At 40.7% G+C, this 21,890-nt stretch overlaps 1 protein-coding gene across 8 annotated transcripts in view; it reads left to right on the top strand.

Annotated features, from left to right (window-relative positions):
• The first annotated feature begins 670 nt into the window (after positions 1-670).
• SACS (sacsin molecular chaperone) overlaps positions 671-21,890 on the top strand; it is a 79,225-nt gene continuing 58,005 nt past the window's right edge. Inside the window, exons 1-2 of one of the 8 annotated variants that reach the window (XM_082435058.1) lie at positions 671-1,892; positions 17,648-18,172. In XM_082435058.1, coding sequence (XP_082291184.1) covers positions 18,153-18,172 — 20 coding nt within the window. In that variant the 5' untranslated portion in view covers positions 671-1,892; positions 17,648-18,152. Of the gene's footprint in view, positions 1,893-1,943; positions 3,416-7,456; positions 7,781-15,886; positions 15,906-17,647; positions 18,173-21,890 lie in introns of those variants that run through there. The other 7 variants (XM_082435059.1, XR_014256184.1, XM_082435051.1 and 4 more) reach the window with 7 other exon arrangements.

Here is a 21,890-nt window from a genome sequence, read left to right on the forward strand (position 1 = left end):
GTCTCCACCCCAGAGGTAGACTCCGCATCCCTCCGCAAATGTCTTCTTGCTCCCGGGCTGACGTGACTCAGCACTGTGGCAGGTTCGGAGGGATCCCAAACCCGGCTGCAGAGTGTCAGGGAGAAATGGGAACAATCTTACTAAAGTTTGCTCCTGATGAGGGGACACAGGACAGAATGATACTGCACAAGCTGCAGCACGGCTTCCTGGAAATTCACCAAGTCTCTCCCCCAAATTTCATTCATCATAGAAACATTTCATCTCCCCTCCCCTCCCCCACCCCCCCTCCAGCTCTCTCTTGGGTCCTCTCAACCCTGCAGCTTTCCCTCTCCTTGGATTCCTGGCACCTGGAGGACTTTCTAGCCAGGTCAGCACGACCAGGCTCTTCTCTGGGCTTCTGCTACTTGCATCCCCACATCCCCTACCCGGGATGTTCTTAGGGACCCACTTTCCTTGGCAGGTTGGGGAGTGGGGAGTAATAAACTTAGAACTTATAGCTCAGAGTTACGAGCAGATAACTGTGCTAGGTTAACAAGAAACTGAAGGTTTTCCCAGGGCCTATGGAGCCCACATCTTGGTCGACATGGGCTTCATTCACCTGGGGACCATCGAAAGGGTGCTGTTGGAATTGAGGGAACAGGCTGGCCTCCATCTGCCACCAAGGGCCCGCACGGCACCACGTGAGAATCAGGGAAAAGGGCTCCCCAGCACGATTTCTCCCTGATGGAAACCTGTCGTTACATAGTGATTTTGCTAGAACAAAACACTTCCTTACCATCTCCTAGGGCATTATATTTATACATCTAACTCTGTGAGGCTAAGATGCCAGGGAAACACCAGGCAGTTTAGTGTCCTGAGTGCAGCCTGTGCAGGGCCATTCTGCAGAGGCAGGTGGCTTTGAATCTGGAGTGATTCTGACACTGGGGGCCTGCTTGGTCTCCCCAGGGGAGAGGTCTGGAGTTTGCTGAGCTGAGTTAGGAATTCTCCTCAGAGGTAAAGCGAGCCGGAGCTTCAAAGCTGCAGCCGTCCCCAGATAAGCCTGCAGTCCAGGTCCACACTGGTGAAGCAGGCTCGTTCACCGGGAACCTGGATGAGGAAGACGGTGCACCCAAGGGGGAGGGGAGGTAGGGCTGCCTATGAAAACGACTCTCCTGGTATTTCACATCCTCCTCTTGTAGGAAGCAAGGAGGTAGATACTATCTGATCTAGCATTCCTATCGTTTTATTATTAAATAGACAGTAACAATGAAAACTTAGAGCGTTTGACAGCTGTATAGCATTTCACAGTTGACAAAGCCTTTTGAGTGAATGCTCTTTTTAACCTTTGGAAACTCCTACCCAGATCCAAATAAAATACAAAAAATTCCTTGTGAGCTAGAACCTGCAAGGCAAGCATAGCGTGTTATCGTGTTCTAGCAGCAGGTGTGTGGCTGCTCCTTAATTCTAGTGGATGATAGGATTTCCAGGCTGGATATGGCCGGTCACAGTCTTTGTTTTCCATGGGGAAAATGCAACCCACAACCGACGTGCCTAAGGTCACACAGCCTTAGGTCTACCAGTGTCCAAGAGAGATGATCTCCTGGTAGCCATGCTTTCCTCCTAAGTGCAACTCTGTAATTTGAACAGGAGAGATAATGCACTTACTGTCCTCTGTACCACCCGTTGGAGCGACCGAGCCGCATTTTGCAGCATTATTGAAACCGAAGGTTGGTGATGGTCCTGTCTCTTTAAAAAGAAAAAAAAAAGGCGCGCGGGGTGTGGGCGGGTAGCTGCTGACTGCGGCACGGCGTCCAGTGGCCTGGACCAGTGCGGCTGCGGTGGCAGTCACGCTGGAACCTGCTGATGGGACACAAGGACCACAAAGGCCGGGGACGCGATGCTGGCAGCCACCGGTGAGTATGCGAGGGGCCGGCCGGATGTCACGGGAGCGGGCCGGGGCCCCCGGGAATGCGGGCTCCGCGGGGGATGGGTCACCAGGTCCTCTGAGAGCCGGGCCCTGCGGTCGCCTTGGGAAACGGCCTTGTGAGAGGACAGAGACGCTTCTTTAAAGCTCTGTGCTGCTGTAAGTTAGGGGTTCTTTTGGCGATTCCCACTTTGGGCCGCAGCCTGCGGTTTGCGGGGGAGGCGCCGGCTGCAGCCTTGCTAGAGAGATGCCCGCGGCCGAGATGCTCAGAGCTCCCGGCTTTGTCATTTTAATTCCCACCCCGGGCTGTGGGTTTGCTCACAAAGGGTCTATTGCTGTAATGCAGAGTGTGGAGCGCAGAGTGCTATTGAATAATAAAGCGGGGTTCCCCAAGTGCCTTCTGGTCTAATTTATAGTAATGGTCCTCCTTGAAACAGCATGCTCGTAAATGATGTCACTTATTGCAGTTACCTTAAGTAGTAATATCTGAAAATCCTGCTTTTAGTTGAAAACATTTTACTTAGTTATTAAATTTTATTTTAATAAGTGATCATTAAATTCTTAGAGTATCCCAGTTTTAACAGTAGCAACAAAAATCTCTCACTCTTTTTCTTAAAACAAGGTTGATACCTCGGTGAAAAGTGTTGGGTTTGCTTCTAACATGTCGATAGCTTGGGCTTTAATTTTTGTGTAAGTTTTGTTCTCTCTGTGTGAGGAAAGCCTGTTCATTTGAGTAAAAGGCAGAATGCAGGCCAAGCCCATATGCTCCCGGAGCCGAGGAGAGCTGCCCTGAAGTTATACTGAGGGGAGCTCTTACCTTTCCTCCACTGCAGATAAGCGATTGACACTTAATGCCATTTTATTTGTCACTTGAAAAGCAAATTTCTCACATTGTTTTCGGAAGTTATTCCTTGACAACCAGACACATATTAGGTTAATGCATGGTTATCGTAACCCAGTGGTTTTACTTATGACTAACCAGCTGTCTTTCCCTAATCTTGCTGCAGTCTTCTTCACATCATGGACAAATGATACCCAGTTCCTTTTCCTCTTTCCTCCGTGGCCGTCCCTTCATCCTTTCTTTACCTTCCTGGCTTTTCAGCTGGCCAGTTGTCTCCTTTTCTGTGGAGGTCAAGGCTCCTTCGGTCTCCCTTTCAAACAAACCATATTCCCATATTTTCCTTGTTCCTGGCTTGGTTTGTAAGATCTTTTCCATGATTAATATGGTGTTTTCTATTCTTCACATAATAGGAAGGAAAACCTGATTGACAGCCTTATTTTAAGACTTTTGGCTTACATCAGCAGCATCTTGTGTATTGCTGCTTGACACTGGATTTGCTCTCAGAAGCCTTGGGTTCAGATCTCAGCTCTGCAGCCCCTGAAAATCCACTCAACTTCTGCGAGCCTCAGTTCCTTCCTGTGTCAGAGATGATGGCAGTTGTTCACACAATTTTCTAGGGTTGAAATGATCCAGTGCATCTGAAGGCACCGAGCACGGTACTTGGCACAAAGGTAGCTACTTCGCGGGTGTTTTGTCATTTTCTCATTCAATCCACCCATCTGTGGGGAAGCAGGCTAAAGAGGTTTCTCAAACATTCTTGTAAATCTAGTGATTTGAATTGTCTTTGGGCACAATGAAATGTGGATTATTTTTCCTCTTTTAAGGGCCCTGGTCTTCTTTCCTTCTACTGATTCACTGTGACTGCTGACATCCCAGAGCCAGGTAGATGGAAGAAATAGAAAGCATTTCGATAGGGGAAAGAAAAGGCATTTTGCTTATGTCATTAGGTGAATGATTCCTTAATGAATAGGTACGTAGGAGCTAAAAAAAGTGTTGTCAAAATTTTAAATTATCTTTTTTTAAGACTAGACATTAATAAACCCCCTTGATAAAAATGGCAATGAAGAGTCCTTGTTGACTAAATAATCATCCTAAGATGGAGTTCAGGTTTTCACAGTTATTTCCAACAGAACAATGCAAGCTGATGACAACATAACTGACTTTCAATTATAATACCATTTCAATTACGATTAGCATACTTTCAAGATTTTCCTTCCCAAGTGGAGAGCCTAGGTAAAGTAACAAAAGATTTATTCATTAAGCAAAGAAGAAAATCCTTCATTTTTTGACAAGCAAAAATAAGTAAAGCATAAATTGCTGTTCACACTGGATAAGACCATGTTTAACAGTAAGAATGTACATAGTGTTATACAGGGATTGGGTGCTCGGTAATTCTATGTTTGTTGTTTTACTATTTATGCTTATTATTATGTTTTGTTGTTAATTCTTTAATAAATTTTTATTTTAAAAAATAAAAAAAAGAGGTTTCTCATACCATTTCACTAAAGGTATGAATTTTTTTTTTTATTTTTAAATTTATTTATTTATTTATTTTTGGCTGTGTTGGGGCTTCGTTTCTGTGCGAGGGCTTATCTCTAGTTGCGGCGAGCGGGGGCCACTCTTCATCGCGGTGCGCGGGCCTCTCACTGTCGCGGCCTCTCTTGTTGCGGAGCACAGGCTCCAGACGTGCAGGCTCGGTAGTTGTGGCTCACGGGCCTAGCTGCTCCGCGGCATGTGGGATCCTCCCAGACCAGGGCTCGAACCCGTGTCCCCTGCATTGGCAGGCAGACTCTCAACCACTGCGCCACCAGGGAAACCCCTAAAGGTATGAATTTTGAAATGATCTTTTGACCAAGTGCTTCTTAATCAGCTCTAAGTACAAAAAATATATTCAGCACTTGCTAAGGATCTCTTATAAAAGTGATGCTGATATTTCCATGTTGCCGCAGGCATGTTCTACTGGAAGAGGAAAGGCCAATGTCCTTTTTCTGACTCCCATCAAATCCTGTATGATGGCAGAATTGAGGATGATATTGACTGTCCGGCCATGAGTCCAAGTGAGCGGTGCAAAAGGGCGCCGATTTGAAATTGGAACAATTCCCGTGGCAGTTCTGATCTTGGACAACCTGGGTGGCAACTTGCTTTTCATATTGCCAATCCCGTTACTGTTTTAGTTTCTATTTTGCGTGCCTTTCTCCTGGCCACCTTTGCTTTCCTTAAACTCTGCTCTTAGCACATAGTGTCAGATTTAAGTCGAGGATGGCGCCATTGTGCCAGGAGACATAAGAAATTGGAAGAAACACTGGCCTGGGAATCAGAGACGTAGCTCTGCCTTGGCTGTGGCTTCTCTTTGTGCTAATGGGAAAGTCTGTTAACCTCAGCTCTGAGATAAGAGGTATGGTGTAGGCAGTCTTTAAATTTCCTTCAAGGCCTGGTATACTCCAGTTTATCACAAGTATTGATCAAATAGCACGCTTTCACGTATGTTGTCTCTCTTCACTTTCACAACAGCCTCGTGAAACAGGCAGCCCATTTTGCAGATTATAGAATGTAAAATTAAAAGAGTGGAGCCCTGACCATTTCTTGTTTGTAGAAAGAGGGGGTTGACTGGGCGGTATCTAAATTTGCTTTTGTTGCTGGACATCAGTGAGCGCTCAGATTGCCAACCCTGAGCGGTGACCCCTGCACCTTGTGTGCCCTCTCAGGGCACTAAGAGGTCGTGGCGATGTGAAGCCCAGGATGCCATGGGGCTTCTCGGTTTTGTGAGGGGGAATCTATGGTCCACTTACAGCAACATGCCATCCGGACAAGCATTCGTTTTCAATATTCTGCTCTGGATGAGACCACGAGTCTGTCCTCTAGTCAAGAAAATACGGGCTCTGCAGTTCACATATCCTTTTCACGTGTTCTGAAACGACAGCATTTTAAAATAAGTCAAAGCCGCCTGAATATTTTTTATGGGTGATCATTTAAACTTCATAGATCTCCTTATTTCACTAAAGCACTGAGTGCTAGAGAGGACTTTGTATGTGAATTTTTGGGGCATCTGGAATTTGTGCACTGTTTCACCATATTAATAGAGGTTTAGTCTTTCTCCTTTTTTTTTTTTTTTTAATAAAGAAAACATTTAGGAGATGTGGGGATGTATGTATGTGTTAGTTTCTGCTGTACAGCAAAGTGAATCATATACACGTATCCCCTCTTTTTTAGTTTTCCTTCCCATTTAGGTCACCACAGAGCACTGAGTAGAGTTCCCTGCGCTATGCAGTAGGTCCTCATTAGTTATCTATTTTATACATAGTAGTGTATATAAGTCAATCCCAATCTCCCAATTCATCCCACCCCTCTCCTTGTTTTTAATGCAATGATACATTTAACCATTAAAAAAAGTCCTAATAAGGTTACCAGATAAATTACAGAAACTATTGCATAAGATAAACATAACCTAAAAAAATTATTTGTTATTTGTTTGAAATTCAGACTTAACTGGGCACATTTTTATTTGCTAAGTCTGGCAACCTTATATAAACAGAATCTTAACTGATATTAAATAATAGTTACCTTGAGCCTAAAGATATTAATGTGTTAGGTTTTTAAACTTAAAATATAAGTTATATCTAATCTTTATCAATTTTCCACAACATGCCAAGCATTTCCCTGGGTTTATTTATTGGTACTTTTGTTTATTAAACGTTTAAGTTCAATGATTATCCTAAGAAAATTCTGGTCCTGAAGAACGTATTGTGTACCACTCACCTTCATTTTCCCCAGAGGCCCGGCTAATGACTGAAAAAAAATACCCGAGACGTTAAATACATTTATTAGGAGTCAGGTAAACGCGGTTTTGAAAACGGGCTCTACATCAGACTAGCTCTGATGCTTCATCTCTTGGAGCCTCAGTCTCTCCTTAACTGGGCCTGAGAAGAATAGCTCAGTGACCCTCTCCCCTCCCCACCTCTGGGATCAGATGGCTGGTGAGCAAAGTCCCTGGCAGGCTCCAGAGAAACACTGGTTTTCAAGTGAATGAGTGAATGTTATTTTTCCCTTCAAAAAGCTAGATAATAATAATAGTAGTCAGGTAATATCAAAAGAGATGTATGTCAATCATATAATCTATTTTTAATATATTATTTTTAAAAGCTTTATTGAGATATCATTCACATACTATACAGTTCACCCATATGGCATATTATTTTTATGTAAAATTTATCTTTGAAGATAACTGAGCTCTTAAAGGTAAACCTAAGACTCCACGGAGTTTATTCCAGTGGTAACCCTTCCAAACTCATGCCTCCAACAATTAGCTCTGCCCATCGACGGACCAAAAGCTGAGGCTAGATCAACTCGATTCAAGATATGCTATGACAGTATATATGTCTTTTATTACCTGGAAATGGGCCAAAGTGACTAAACTATTCATTCTTTATTGAATACCTTCTGTATGCATAGCCCTGCATCTGACCGAGTAGGGGGGCAAAGTTGCGTAAGACATTCTTGAGGAACTTTTTGCAAAGTGGACGAGGAAGATTTGTACAACATAGAAGGGATTTGGGACAGTAAGGGAATAATTTATACATTTTTCTTATTAAATTTGAGATACAGTATTTTTTCTGCTGTACATTCTACTGGAAATCTTCAATTACACACACACACACACACACACACACACACACACACACACACACACACACACACACACACACACACACACACACACACACCACTGATAAGTATCCCTTACCTTTAACTTCACTTCTGGGCTCTGTAAAGTGCATTTCTGTAAATCTTCCATTTCAGGGATGTTTACTTGAGGTCAAATAAGACTATAGTGACCATGACCTTTTCTACAGTAGATTGTGCCCATACAGTTCTGTTATTAATGACAGCCGCAATTCTTGCTTTGCCTTACATTTTGGTCTATTGATTTATAGGGTGAATTAATCTGACTTCTCTGTTTTGCAAAGATGCCGTGTTCAAGTCTGTGCTGACTCATGTTTTGTGCTGACAGCAAGGAGAGCAAGACCGTTATTCTGAGGGTAATTCCGGTGGAGGCTTTCTGTGGGCCCGGGGTCTGTCTGTATTGGTTCCTCGTTTCTGTAACGTTAGGGACTTTCAACGGTGAATTTTCAGCACGTCACAGAGGATTTAGCTGCCTGTGAATGCGTCTCATCAAACATGATGAAGAGTAATGTTGATTTTTAATTCCCAGCTTTAGAGGAATGTGTATCCTGTTGGTAGGAGATCGCTGAAGGCAACTCTGGCTCTAGTCTTTGCTATAAATAGGTGAAAAGACTGCTTCTAGGGAAAGTGAAGCTTTCGTGACAGGTAGAGCTCAGGGGTCGATGTGAACTGTGAAGGGGGAGGGGCACCTTGGACGTCCCTGCTTCCTTAAGACAGGGCCCTCGGGCACAATGGCCATGAGTTAAGCCCTGGGTATCCGGCCAGTTTCCATTTCAAGTAGAGCAACTCAAAGAAATATTCACCCCAGTGAGTAAGTGGAACAAGCGTGTTTCTTTCCTGCTTCTTAAATGAGATCATATATGGTGTCAAATCCGACTGCTCTGAGGAAAGGCCAGGTTGCCACAACAGGGTGTTTTTGCTGGGAAGATGAAGAAATCACGGGAGGGACACACTGTGCTTGTATTAGCTGTGGGCAGTGGCTTCAGGAGTCAAAGCCGGACGCGGGGATTTCACAGCTGGCCAGGGTGGGCGGCCAGGCCTGTTCCCTCATAGCCATCATAGGGCACTGACTGTTTAGCCCCTGATGCGTGAGAGAAGGACAGGGATCACTGAGCAAGAAGAGCATGAACATTTCCTGGCCCTTTGTGGGTGAGAGGATAGGCCACGAGCAAAAAGACTGGCATCCCGTATTTGCAGGACCGGCCTGCCGTCCATTAAGTACTTTTAGACACCGTTCAGGCTGGTGTTTATGATGACTCTGTGTGTAGATGGGGCAAGCTGTCCTGTGTCACAGTGAGGAAGGCTGGGCACGGAGAGGTTATGTGACTCCCGGGTCGTGGCCTCGATTGAATTACTCTACCCCAAAGTGATATGATGGGAGCATCTTCCTTCCCCTTTGGGGACCAAAGGGCAGAGAAGGAAATAATATTTGAGTGTCTTTATTGTGTTAGTACAAGTATTCAATAGTGTACTCTTTTAGTACTAGTGTACTACTCAATAGTGTACACACAATAGTGTGTTCTTTTAGGCAGTTCATGGGAAGGTCAGAGGTTCTCCCTGAGTCTTTGGGGCCTTAAACATAATCAGCCTAAGTACTCAATACTTAGTGGGATACTAAGTAATAGTGTAATAGGGTACTCAATAGTGGGATTAAGGTAAGAGATGGAGTAAAGACCTTAGTTTAAGTCCCAGCATGAGATGGTGCTTGACTTTTCTGGACACCAGTTTCCTTATCTGTCAAATGGAATTAATAATTTCCCACCAAATCACGAGGCTGTTATGAGGCTGAAATAAGATAATATCTATGAAATCACTTTAACAAATTAAAGATACCATACCTCTACAAGATAACCTTACCATACTGCATTACAGTTTTCCTATCAATAGCAATGCAACTGGGTACAAAATTTAGGATATACTAATTTTCTTGCCTGTGTTAATGAAATATGTAAACACAAAATTATCATGAAAGCAGTAAAAAATTAAAAAAAGACCCAGTTTTATCATATCTTGATTAATTTGATTGTCTTGTTGAGGACTGTCAATTTATCAGTATGCATAGTTTGAATGTTCACATTTCTTATTTTTTTAAATTGCATCAGACTGCTGTTCAATCATATTAGATGCCATAAAAACGCTGCTAGCTTTTATTTTCCATGCATTGTTATTGTAAAGGATTTATAAAAGTAAATGTGGGATATGCTGAAGCACTCAAAAATGGATGCATTATCAGATGAAGATTTATACACAAGAGAAGCATTAAACACATAAGTATAAAAATCTATATAGTGGTAGTCATATAATCAGTAAGGAAAAAAACATTTCTGTAGTTTAATACAATAAAAATGAAATAGAACTAAATATATGCTTAATTATAGGCAGAGATGTGTTCATATATCTGCATATGTAGAATGGCCACAGCACACCAAGAAATGGATGTTTGTTGAACTGAATAAACGTGTGTGAAAGCATGTCCTGAGAATCAAGAAAGACATTTTAATATTTCTTTGTCTACATATTTTGATCTTGAATTAGTACAAAGTAATCATGAGAATAAGTAAAACAATATATAATAAAGGCTTGTTTATTATAAATATAATAAACAATATATAATAAATAAAACAATATATATAACAATATATAATCATGAGAATAAGTAAAACAATATATAATAAAGGTTATTATATATATAATAAACAATATATAATTATTTGTGAATGTTGATGAGCTCCACACATTTCAATATTATTATATGAAAGCAGCCTGGTTTATTGTTGAAATCCCTTACCTGGGGATCAAGAGGTCTGCTGGGGCTCTGTCACTTCCGACTGCCCTAGGAGGCTCCGTGATGGTGTGCACGACCTCGCTCCCTCACACTCCGCCGGCAGAGCTAACATCTCTGTAAACAAACACCGGACAGGTCCTGAGGACTTCTGTCATCTTGTCCCCTTCTCTATGCCTGTAGGGTGTGGGCACATCCTCTAACCTCTTATAGCTTCAGACTCTTAACCTGTAAAATGAGGAAGCTATCTGGTCTACGTCTTTTATAAAGTTGTCTTGAGGATCACATGAAACAATGCATGTAATTGTAAAGGACTACACATAGGTAAGGTACTGCTGGGGAAGAAGAAATTTTCCTGTGCCCTTCTAAGTTCTGCTGGCTGGTCTAAGGATGAAATTGACGTGAGACAGATTAAGATGAGAAAATCAGACAAAATTTTATTAACGTGTCTACATGGAGAGACCCAGGAACTGAGTCACTCGCCGGAGTGGCCGAAGCCCTCACCTTAAATACCATCCTCAGCTAAAGACGTGAGAGGAGGTTGGGAATAGGGGTTTGGGACTTGAAAGTGGAGGAAGGCAATTGACATGAAGATGGAAAAGCAGAAGTTTGGTGAACAACCGTTTGCTGGGCCAGGCAGAGACAATGGGACACAGAGAGGAACGGTAACGGACAGACTGAGCGCAAAGTACAGTTACGTATGGTGATGTTCCCTTCTTGGAACACGTGCTCTGTGTTCTTTTAGGCAGTTCGTGGGAAGGTCAGAGGTTCTCCCTGAGTCTTTGGGGCCTTAAACAGAATCAGCCTAAGTTTTTAAAAAATTTATTGAAGTATAGTCGATTTACAATGTTGTGTTAATTTCTGCAACACAGCAAAGTGATTCAGTTATACATATACGTATATATTCTTTTCCATTATGGTTTATCACAGGATATTAAATATAGTTCCCTGTGCTCTACAGTAGCACCTTGTTGTTTATCCATCCTATATATGCTAGTTTGCATCTGCTAATCTCAAACTCCAGATCCATCCCTCTGGCACCACCCCTCCCCCTTGGCAACCACAAGTCTGTTCTCTATGTCTGTGAGTCTGTTACATAAATAAGTTCATTTGTGTCATATTTTAGATTCCACATATAAGTGATATCATGTGGTATTTGTCTTTCTCTTTCTGACTTACTTCACTTAGTATGATAAATGGCAACTTTTGCTCCCCTACAGTGCTATTATTTAAATACCACATGCAGAATTTCATACTAATGAAGAAGGATTTATTGGCACCAAGTGGATCTTGGGAACCCCAAAGAATACTTTGAATGCTTGGGGAATAAGTTCTCAGGGAGGTTTCACAAGGGGCTGGACGCATGCCCTGATAACAGAGAGGTATTTAGGGTAGGAGTGGGTGCTACTCAAGTAGGCACCAAAAAATGAAGCCATGCTGTGAGGGGCGACCCTGTCTGCAAATCCCTTTTCTCTCCTTGCCTCCCCTCCCTTTCTTTCCTCGTCTTTTAAAACCTTATTACCTAGGCTCTGTTATTCCATCTGTACCTCATTCTTAATGAACAGCTATTATGATAATAAATGAAAGATATTAAAGATACTACTTCAAACAGAGCTGTCATTATATACTCTTCATCATGTTATAAACACTTTCAACATTGTCCCATGTAGAGGACACAATATAGTACAAATTTAAATTTTATCATTTTAAAATGGAAATGCTATGCATAGGAAAGTGTATATATAAATTGGAGTCTTTGGCCCACTTTTCTTTGAGGTTGTATCTTTTTTTACTTTCAAGTTTTTTTTTTTTTTTTGATTGTCTGTGTGACAAATATGTTCTCCTGATTTATGTAGCTTGCTTTAGGTGAACAGAAGTTCTAAATTTTAATGTGGTTTGAATGTAGCCATCTTTTCTTCTACGGTTAGTGCTTTCTATTTGTTGTTTAAGGAGCTCTTCTCTACCCTGAGGTCATAAAGATATTGGGTTATATTTCTTTCCAGAAACTTTAATGTTTGATTTTCTCACTTATGCCCTTAATCATCTGGAATTGATACTTGTATGCAGTGCAAGGTACAGATACATTTATGTTTCCAGGTGGATGAGCACTTGTTGGGGTAACATTTTTTGAATGGTCCAGCTTTCCCCACTGAACTGACAAACACCTCTGTCATGTATCAAGTTTCTATTAATGCATGGACCTGTTTCTAAGCTTTCTGCTGTTTGATTGTTCCTGTGTGAATGCCATACCAACTTACTTATTATAGTTTTGTATTACAGTTTGCTACTTAGTAAAGCAAGTCTTTCCTCTCATGCTTCTGAAGGAGTGTCTTTCTTTATTCTTATCCTCTTGTTCTTCCATAAAAGTTTTAGAATTTCAAGTTTCATTTTAAAAGGTTGTTGGGATTTTTTTTTAAACATCTTTATTGGAGTGTAATTGCTTTACATTGTTGTGTTAGTTGCTGCTGTACAACAAAGTGAATCAGCTGTATGTACACATATGTCCCCATTTCCCCTCCCTCTTGAGCCTCCCTCCCACCCTCCCTATCCCACCCCTCTAGGTGGTCACAAAGCACCAAGCTGATCTCCCTGTGCTATGTGGCTGCTTCCCACTAGCTATCTATCTTACATTTGGTAGTGTATATATGTCCATGCCACTCTCTCACTTCGTCCCAGCTTACCCTTCCCCCTCCCCGTGTCCTCAAGTCCATTCTCTACGTCTGCGTGGATGGACCTAGAGCCTGTCATACAGAGTGAAGTAAGTCAGAAACAGAAAAACAAATACTGTATGCTAACATGTAGATATGGAATCTAAAAAAAAAAAAAAAATGGTTGTGATTTTGATTGGAATTCCTTTGAATTAAAAGATCAATCTGAGGAGAGTGGACATTTCAGTGATATTGAGCCTTCCTGCCCATCGTATATATCTCTCCATTTTTAAAAGGGTGTCTTTTGTTCAAGTTTATAGATTTTCTATCTAAAATTTTTATACAAGTTCTTTTGTTATAATTATTCCAAGGTAACTTATTTTTTCTTGCTATTATAAATGGTTGTCTTAAAAACTTCCTTTTTTAAAAAAACTTTTGCTGGTGTGTAGAAGTGCAGTTGAACTTTATCAGGAATCTTGGTAAACTCTATCATTAATTCTGTTAATTTGTCAGAAATTCTTTTTGACTGTCCCATCTGTGAATGGTGATGGTTTTGTCCCCTCTTCCTCCCCCCTCCTCCTGCCCCTCTCATTTTTTTTTTTTTTTTTTTTTTTTTGTCTTGTCCTGGCAATGCCTGCAGTGAAATGTTTACTAGAAATGGAGGTAGCCCAGAGTGAGGTTTGCCCATTAAGGAAGTTCCCATCTACTTCCTATTTACTAAAAGTTTTTTGTTTTCTTTCCTTTTTTTTGAGAGGGGGGTTCATTAATGGATATTGAATTTTATCCTCTGATAAGTCCAATAAATTTGGTCATAAAGTATTATCTTTATTATACTACACATGCTCCATTCAACTTCCTAACACATATTTGGAATTTTTGCATCTATGTTCATGAGTAAGATTGGCCAGTAATTTTCCTTTTTCAGACTGTCCCAGTCTGGTTTAGATAATTGGATTTGGGAATATTATCAGTCTCATGACATTATTTGGGCATATTGTCTGTTTTTATGTTCTCTGGTAGAATGTGTAGCTTTTAGAGTTGTTTGTTTATTGAATATTTGGTACATCTTACCAGTTAAGCCGTCTAACCTAATGTTTTCCCCAAGGGGAGATTTTAAATATCAGTGATTGAAACTATTTAATATAATATTGACGTATTTCTTGAATTAGTTTGGTACTTTATATTTTTCCAAGGATTTGTCCATTTTCAAAATTTGAAAATGCATTACCTTAAAGTTTTTTTTTTAGGGAATTCCCTGGTGGTCCTGTGGTTAGGACTTGGCGCTTTCACTGCCAGGGCTGGGGTTCAATCCCTGGTTGGGGAAATAAGATCCCACAAGCCACACAGCGCAGCCAAAAAAAAAGTTTTGTTTTTTTTTTTTTAATAATATTGTCTTATCTTTTTAATTTCTGATGCATTCCAACATATTTTTTCCTTCTTTGCTTTTATCTTGATCAGTCTTGCCACAAGTTGGCCAATATTATTAGTCTTTTTAAAAAACTAACTTTTCCATTGTATCTTTGTTTTCTCTTTCATTAATTCTACTGTTATCTACTCTCAACCTTATTTTCTTTGGGTTTATCTCCATTACCTTTTTTTCAAAGTTCTTGAAATGGATACTTAATTTTTAGCCTTTCTTCTTTCTGAATAAAATCATTGAAGGCAATGAATGCCCCATAAATTTACTAATACCCATTTATAATGAGGAAAGAGTAAGTCAAAGACTCAGTGTTTTTCATGGACACTTGTGTTTTCAACCAGAATTTAATAAGATTCCTTTTGTATTCCTTTTGTTTATTTTTAGAGTTACCTTCTATTTGTGGAACATGGTACTAGGTTTCCTTTTATAATACATTTATTTAAGGAGAGAGTCATTTAAAGAAAAAAAAATTAAGTAAATAATCAAACAGGTGGTACACAATAGGCCAAAGATCCTCAAAGTGGTATGTTGCATCTCAAATATGAGAAACATTATGAAATGACTATAATTTGGGACTACTGTTTGGGAAACTGATGTTCCAGTCAACACACTGCCTTCTCTCATCCACATGCGTGGTCATTGGCATATAGTTATTCAACCGCAGACGGTGAGTTCTGCACAACTAGAGAATAAGACAGGTCCTGGGGAGATGCACATGCACAACCGATCCAGTGTCTAAAAAAGGAAGATGTTCATAATAGAAGTGATATTAAAATTGAAGATTGGATTACTAGCGAGAGGTCATGAGCTGTTAGGACACGGTGATCCTTGGGACCCAGCACGGGTTCATGAAGCACACATCTATATAATGCATTTCTCCCTTTGACAAGATTATTAGACTGGCAGCTCAGTAGTGGTCAAGGAGAAAGACTGTATCTTGGCTTTAGTAATACGCTGGGCAAAGTCACTGTATCCTGCTAGAAATGATTGCAATAAATGTGTTTGATGTACGTTCATTAGGGCGCAGAGTTATTTAGGAAAAACCATCCAAAGATTGTTTTTTTGTAATGACTGTATCACTGTCCATCCAGAGGAAAGTTATAATAATATGCCACAGGGCTCTTCGCTGTTTAGCAAGTTTGTCAAGCGTGCCAGGTGATATAAAGTTAATTAATATCCCAGATGACAGAATACATATTTTAAGAGGTATCCAGAAGCTGGAATTAGAGATGGAAACTCATGCAGTGGGGCTGGTGGGCATGGACGTGCAGTGTTCCACTTAGATCGATACTCCTATTTCCTGCTGATGTTCCTAGGGTGGCAGAACTTCCTGCGCAGATAACCCACGCAGGCAGCAGGCAAAGCCTTGAAAGTCTTCTTGCTCCAAGGATAGCCAATTCCAGACTTCCCTCGGAGGCTCATGTTTTGCCGTAAACATTCATGTATGTTCATGCCTGCATCTGTTCAACAATACGCGCATATTTTATGGTTTTCCTTAAAAGGATATTTTCACTGACAAAACTTTTTTTTTTGTATTTAAAAGACATATTTGGTACTCAGCCATGAAAAGGAAAGAAATTGGGTCATTTGTAGAGATGTGGATGGACCTAGAGACTGTCATACAGAGTGAAGTAAGTCAGAGAGAGAAAAACAAATATCGTATGTTAACACATATATGTGGAATCTAGAAAAATGGTACAGATGATCTTATTTGCAAAACAGAAATAGAGACACAGACATAGAGAACAAATGTATGGACACCAAGGGGGGAAGGGGGGGATGACTTGGGAGATGGGGATTGACATATATACACTATTGATACTATGTATAAAATAGATGACTAATGAGAATCTACTGTATAGCACAGGGAACTCTACTCAATGCTCTGTGGTGACCTAAATGGGAAGGAAATCCAAAAAAGAGGGAACATATGTATACATATAGCTGATTCACTTTGCTGTACAGTAGAAACTAACACAACATTGTAAAGCAACTATACTCCAATAAAAATTAATTAAAAAAAGCATATTTGGATTAATTCCTAGTCTCACAGTTGTTGATGAGTTAAAAGTACATATACTTGTCTAGAATCATAGAATTTTAGAGGAGTTGGTAACTTAGAACACATTCTAATTCTCTCATTCTACAGATAAAGAAATCAATCCTGTTCTTCCACTTTATTATACATAATGTCTCTGAATCTGAGCATTTCAAATTGAAGAGTCCAATTTTTAAAATCCATTATCATGCCAAAGGCTTCCATTCTCTTGCTACTACAGTTCCTTAGTTTAATTTTAATTCTTAAATTTTAATTTAAAATCTAGAATTATTCTAATTCTTGACAGGAGGCAGTCAAATTTTTTGATATATGATTTCCTATAAAAGAATAATAAGATTTTGGGTTGGTTTGTTTCCATTAATCTCACTCATGGTGCCTAGGAATATTTTTATTATAGCAAGTCACTAGGGAAGTGTTTGGGGAAGAATTTGCAGTGAGTTTTGAGTTTCTTCCCTGGGTTTTAATGAATCCAAGAATCTATAGTGTTCTAAATATAGCTTAGATTATTATCTCTACATTACTTTTGTCCAAAAGGAAACATTGCTGGGTAGCAAAAACAGAATAAGAAGTCAGGAACTGGTTTTCCCGTTTTCAGTCCCTCCCTTTCTAGTCGAGGACGCTGAAGCATAGCGACTCACCTTCCTGCTTTAACGCACTTCTGTCTCTATCAAAGAACCGCGATAATGTCTAAGAGGGCGCCTTGAAAATTATAAAGAATTTGTAACCATGATACTTGCAGGAGTGGGTAGAAAATTCAGTTTCATTCATCCCTCTGGCTTACCATTGTTTCAGTTTGTCATTTTTTTCTTCTAGTTTATTTCTTAAAATGTTAGACTGTTGCAGGCAACAATGGTTATTAAGCATATGACTAGTAAAATTTCTTCTTCTTAAAAAGTAGATGTTTCATTTTCAAACATGAGCTATAATGGGTAAAGTCATAGGCTTGGATCTAGGGGTATTGTTCCTGAAAAAAGGCACATTGTGGGAAGCACATCTTCTACTTGGAAGAAGCCGGGGAACTAGAGGGATGAGGAGAAATGCGCAGGTAGTGAGAACATGAAACTAAATTAAGTGGACATGTCTTTATTTATAGAGGCGGCCTTGTGTGGTTACGATGTGTGTCTGCCGGTGGTGAGGGGAAGGCTAAGTGCCATGCTACTTGGCAGGGCTGTGGTGCAACCAGCAGTCTATAATTAGAAAGTCCCTGGAGCTCAGAACCATGGCAGTCTTCCACGAGGAACTGCATTGTCAGTGCCTTTACTTTGAGTACTTTCCCCTACCCCTTCCTTTACCCTTCCTTGATTTTTCTTTCAGGAGCCCAAAAGTGATGCCAAGATGCAGGTATCACAGGAGCAAGAAGAAAGGTGCTCGCCAAGGAGTACTGCACGTCTGCTGAGATAAGGGTGAGGAACACGGAGCCTGAGAACGTCTACATATCTTTCCCAACTCCTTCAAAAAGAAATACGGAAGATTCTCAGATGAAAATAGCTTATCTTTGCTTTGGGGAAAAGCCAAAACCCATTAGCTAATCAATACCATTTTACCTTAAGAACATCTGTGGGTTGTTGGATCAGAAGGCGTAACCCAAGGAGGCAACACTTTGAGACTGGAGAGTCATACTTTAAGGAACACAAACACAAAACATAGCAACGCTTTCGGACATCAGATGATGAGTGGATGCTGAGGGGAAAACGGCCTTTTCACTGGCCAGGCGGAGCTGAACTGGAGTACACGCTTACAGGAAACACAAAGGAAAGACTTGGAAGAAAGAAAAATATTTTCATGGTTTTCCCAGACAGATATTCCAGGCCAAGTGATAATGGAGACCAAGGATAATAGGTAAATGAGTTAATGTTTTAAGTTACAACACTTTGCACTGTGATTTTAAGGCTTACTGGGTTTTCCCATGTGAAACATATGTTGGCAAAAATAAAGGAAAGCTCTTTAGAGGTAAAAGTGAATCAACCATAGATACACTGGTTCTAATGGGAATTGTGCAGATAACACTTCAAGCCGTGGTTGACAATCACTCCTTACATTTCTCTATACGGTTTTGGATTTTGTTTCCTTGTGTGGCTCTTAAAATGGACAGTTGACTAGATGTATCCTATTTTCTCCTTTGTAAAATGTATATATTGGTGCCTTTCACTGGTCATATGATTATTTAGAAAATATTAAATAACAACTGTGAAGTACTTGGAGTTGTATCAAATAAGCTGAGAGGAGAGAGAGAGAGCTCTCTGCTTTTCCTTTATAAACTATGACGATAAAAGATAACATTTGCTCCTTTCCTCAAATTTAGTTGCTATTTTATGAGAACCTATTTTATAAGCTTGAAGGTTTATGCAAAAATGTAGTATCGGTGTATATTTATAATTACCCCTTAAATTTCTCTGTGCTCTTCTTTTTTCTTAAGCATATAACAAAATACTCTTTCACTGGTTTTTGACGGCTGTATTCAAATAGTGTGTTCAGTAATTCAAAATTTAGGGCCACAGAGACCAGGTAGGGCTTCACATCTTGTAACCCAATGATGTCAGTGAATAAAAAGATTTTTTAAATTTGGCTTTCCAAATTTGAAATATTGAAAAAACCCAATATTTGTTTTTTTTTTCTTTACCTTTTGAAAATTTTTATTCATTAGACAGAGGAAGTAAGTGTAACTTTTTCAAAATAACTTAACCTCTTAACAAATCGGGATTCATTTTGTGACTGATTGTCATTCAAATGTGTGGTTCACACAGGTATAGAGACTACTTAATGGGTCTGAGTTTTATTGACAAGTTGGAATATTTGATTATTTCTAATATTATAAGAAGTCACCTGAGATGAATTTTCTATTTCTGATGCTAAATTGTTTAAGCTTGAAAGAAGAACCCTCATGTAGCATCATATGTGTTATATCACAGTATTTCTTTGGATTTTTTCTTTTTTTTACCTTCTAAACTGCTTCCATGTAGTGCTTTTCTCCATGTAGTTTTTTTTTTAAATTTCTATTTATTTATTTATTTATGGCTGTGTTGGGTCTTCGTTTCTGTGCGAGGGCTTTCTCCAGTTGTGGCAAGCGGGGGCCACTCTTCATCGCGGTGCGCGGGCCTCTCACCATCGCGGCCTCTCTTGTTGCGGAGCACAGGCTCCAGACGCGCAGGCTCAGCAATTGTGGCTCACGGGCCTAGTTGCTCCGCGGCATGTGGGATTCTCCCAGACCAGGGCTCGAACCCGTGTCCCCTGCATTGGCAGGCAGACTCTCAACCACTGCGCCACCAGGGAAGCCCTCCATGTAGTTTTGAAAGTAGATGTTTTTTCAAATTAAAGGTGACCTCATTTACATTCAACTTATCAGTTGGCTGATTTGTTAGAAATAATTTCATTTATAAATTTATTTTAAATAGCAGTGATAACATAGACTCACTGATGCTGACACTAAGTATACATTTTCAACAATCAGGATTGATTTGAAGCATCTAACATATAGTGAAAAAACACAGCAGATTAGATGATCTTTGCAGTCACTAGGTGATAAAGTCTATTTACAGCTAGAACAAAGTGTAAATTAACTTTGAGAATATCTTTGCAGAGATTTACATCCTATAGGCTTTGGGTACTTTCGAATTTCCGCAGAACTTATAATTTACTTAAAGTGAAAATGTCAGTGACTGGTTACAGCAACATTTATGAATACATAGAGCAGAGTATATGGGTTGATAATCAAAGCATCAACCTATAAACACACTTTTATTAAGACACTTAAAACCTGTCTTATTAAGACCATTACTATGTAAAACTTGATTGTCTGGTCTTTTTGTCCCTGGGGCAAGATAATAAGTTTTAAAGCTAAAAAGGATCCGGGGTGGGCTTGATCTCTGGAGCACTGTATGCCGAGTTCTCAGGGGCATGTGTGGGCCGTGGACCTTGCTCTGAGCCACTGAATTAACACACAGAGCTTTCCCAGGGAACTGGCTTTAGGCAAGTATTTGGGGAAAAGAAGTTAGATTATCTGTGTGATAAGCAATATAAAATGTTACGCTAAGATAAAAGCAGATATATTATTGACTATACCATCTGAACATTAAACTAAAAATTGAGTTAGTCTCACTTGTTGAAGGCTGCTTTGCGATTGGTTCCCTTCCATTGCCTTCAGGGGGACTCTGGAGTGTCAGTATGTGACAGTGCAAAGAGCAGATTCCAGGATATGGAGGGGTGGACAAGATTTGGGAAACTGCCCCCTAGGATGCTAAGGAAACAGTTCTAGGTACGCGGTGCTAAAGAGCTTGGTCCATTTGGGGTTGATTCAGGCTGGTGACAATGTCTAAGAGGTCCTGTCTTAGTGTCTCATTTGATGGATGAGAAAACTGAAGTTATGTGACTTGTTCAAACTCATAAGGTTGGTTAAAGAAAAAATTATCCTGATACTTGTTAAAATGGTAAGGAAGATTTTATTTCGGACTTGACACCGATTGCAATTGTGGTGGAGATCTGGCTTAACTCATAATACTGCAAAGACAGCTAGGTAGTTATAGCCAGTGAGCCGAGAGAGGGGGCCAGTGGATGGCAAATTAATAAGAGGAGGCATCCAGGGTGGGGAATTCCAGCTAAACCGGCTTGACAGGGTACTTGCTGAAGGCAGGCCAGGGTGATAAGGTATCAAGGGTCGGGAGGAGGACTTTGGTTAGCTGCAGGGGTTAATCAGATCTCAAGGGTGAGGAGATTCTTGCTAAACTGACAGCAGGATTCTTGCTAAAACTGGGCTAGGCAGTTCAAAGACAGAGCCCGAGGACGAGGCCTAGTTGAAAAGAGGGCTCAGAGGAGCCTTCTAAAGTTTGGCCAAGTGGAGAGCCCTTGTCAGGTTCAAGCCCGGCCACAACTGGACCAGTGCTATCTTCCTGCAGGGTCCATCCAAGGTGTTGAGTGTCCATCTAACCAGGGGATGGCAGTGCAGCCCTTTCAGTGAGGATCCTCCAGACGAACTGTTACCGATCCAAACTTGGGTCCACTCGCCCACACGTCGTAAAGCCAGCGTACTGACCCCGCAGTTGTGGTGAAGGAAAAGTGCAGCGTTTATTGCTGGCGCCAAGCAAGGAGTCCAGGCAGCTAGTGCTTAAAAGGCCTGAACTCCCCGAAGGCTTTCAGGTAAAGGTTTATAAAGACAGGGGGAGGGAGGGGGCTTGTGGAGGGCGTGATCAGCTTGTGGACGTTCTTCTGATTGGTTGGTGGTGAGGTAACTGGGAGTCAACATCATCAACCTTCTGGTTCCAACAGGTCTGGGGTCTCCATGCTTGTGGGCAGCATGCAGTTAACTGGTGGGGATTTCAGTATCTGCAAAACAGCTCAAAGGACATGGCTCAGAATATCACCTGTAGCCCTGGAGGAGGAACTAAAGGTCCTTGACTTTGTTTAATGGCTAAACTATTATTATTTTGTCTTGCTTGACTGTTTTCCTTTCTTTCTGCGTTTTCTCACTTCTCTGATTAAATTTACTCTTTGGAACTCGGGGAAGGCCTAGGAGGCTATAGTTTTTCTACAGACAAGAGGCAGGCAGAGGACTTGGTGGGGGTGG

Source organism: Balaenoptera physalus (genome assembly GCF_965194825.1).
Source record: "Balaenoptera physalus genome assembly, chromosome: 18".
In the NCBI taxonomy this organism is placed as follows: domain Eukaryota; kingdom Metazoa; phylum Chordata; class Mammalia; order Artiodactyla; family Balaenopteridae; genus Balaenoptera; species Balaenoptera physalus.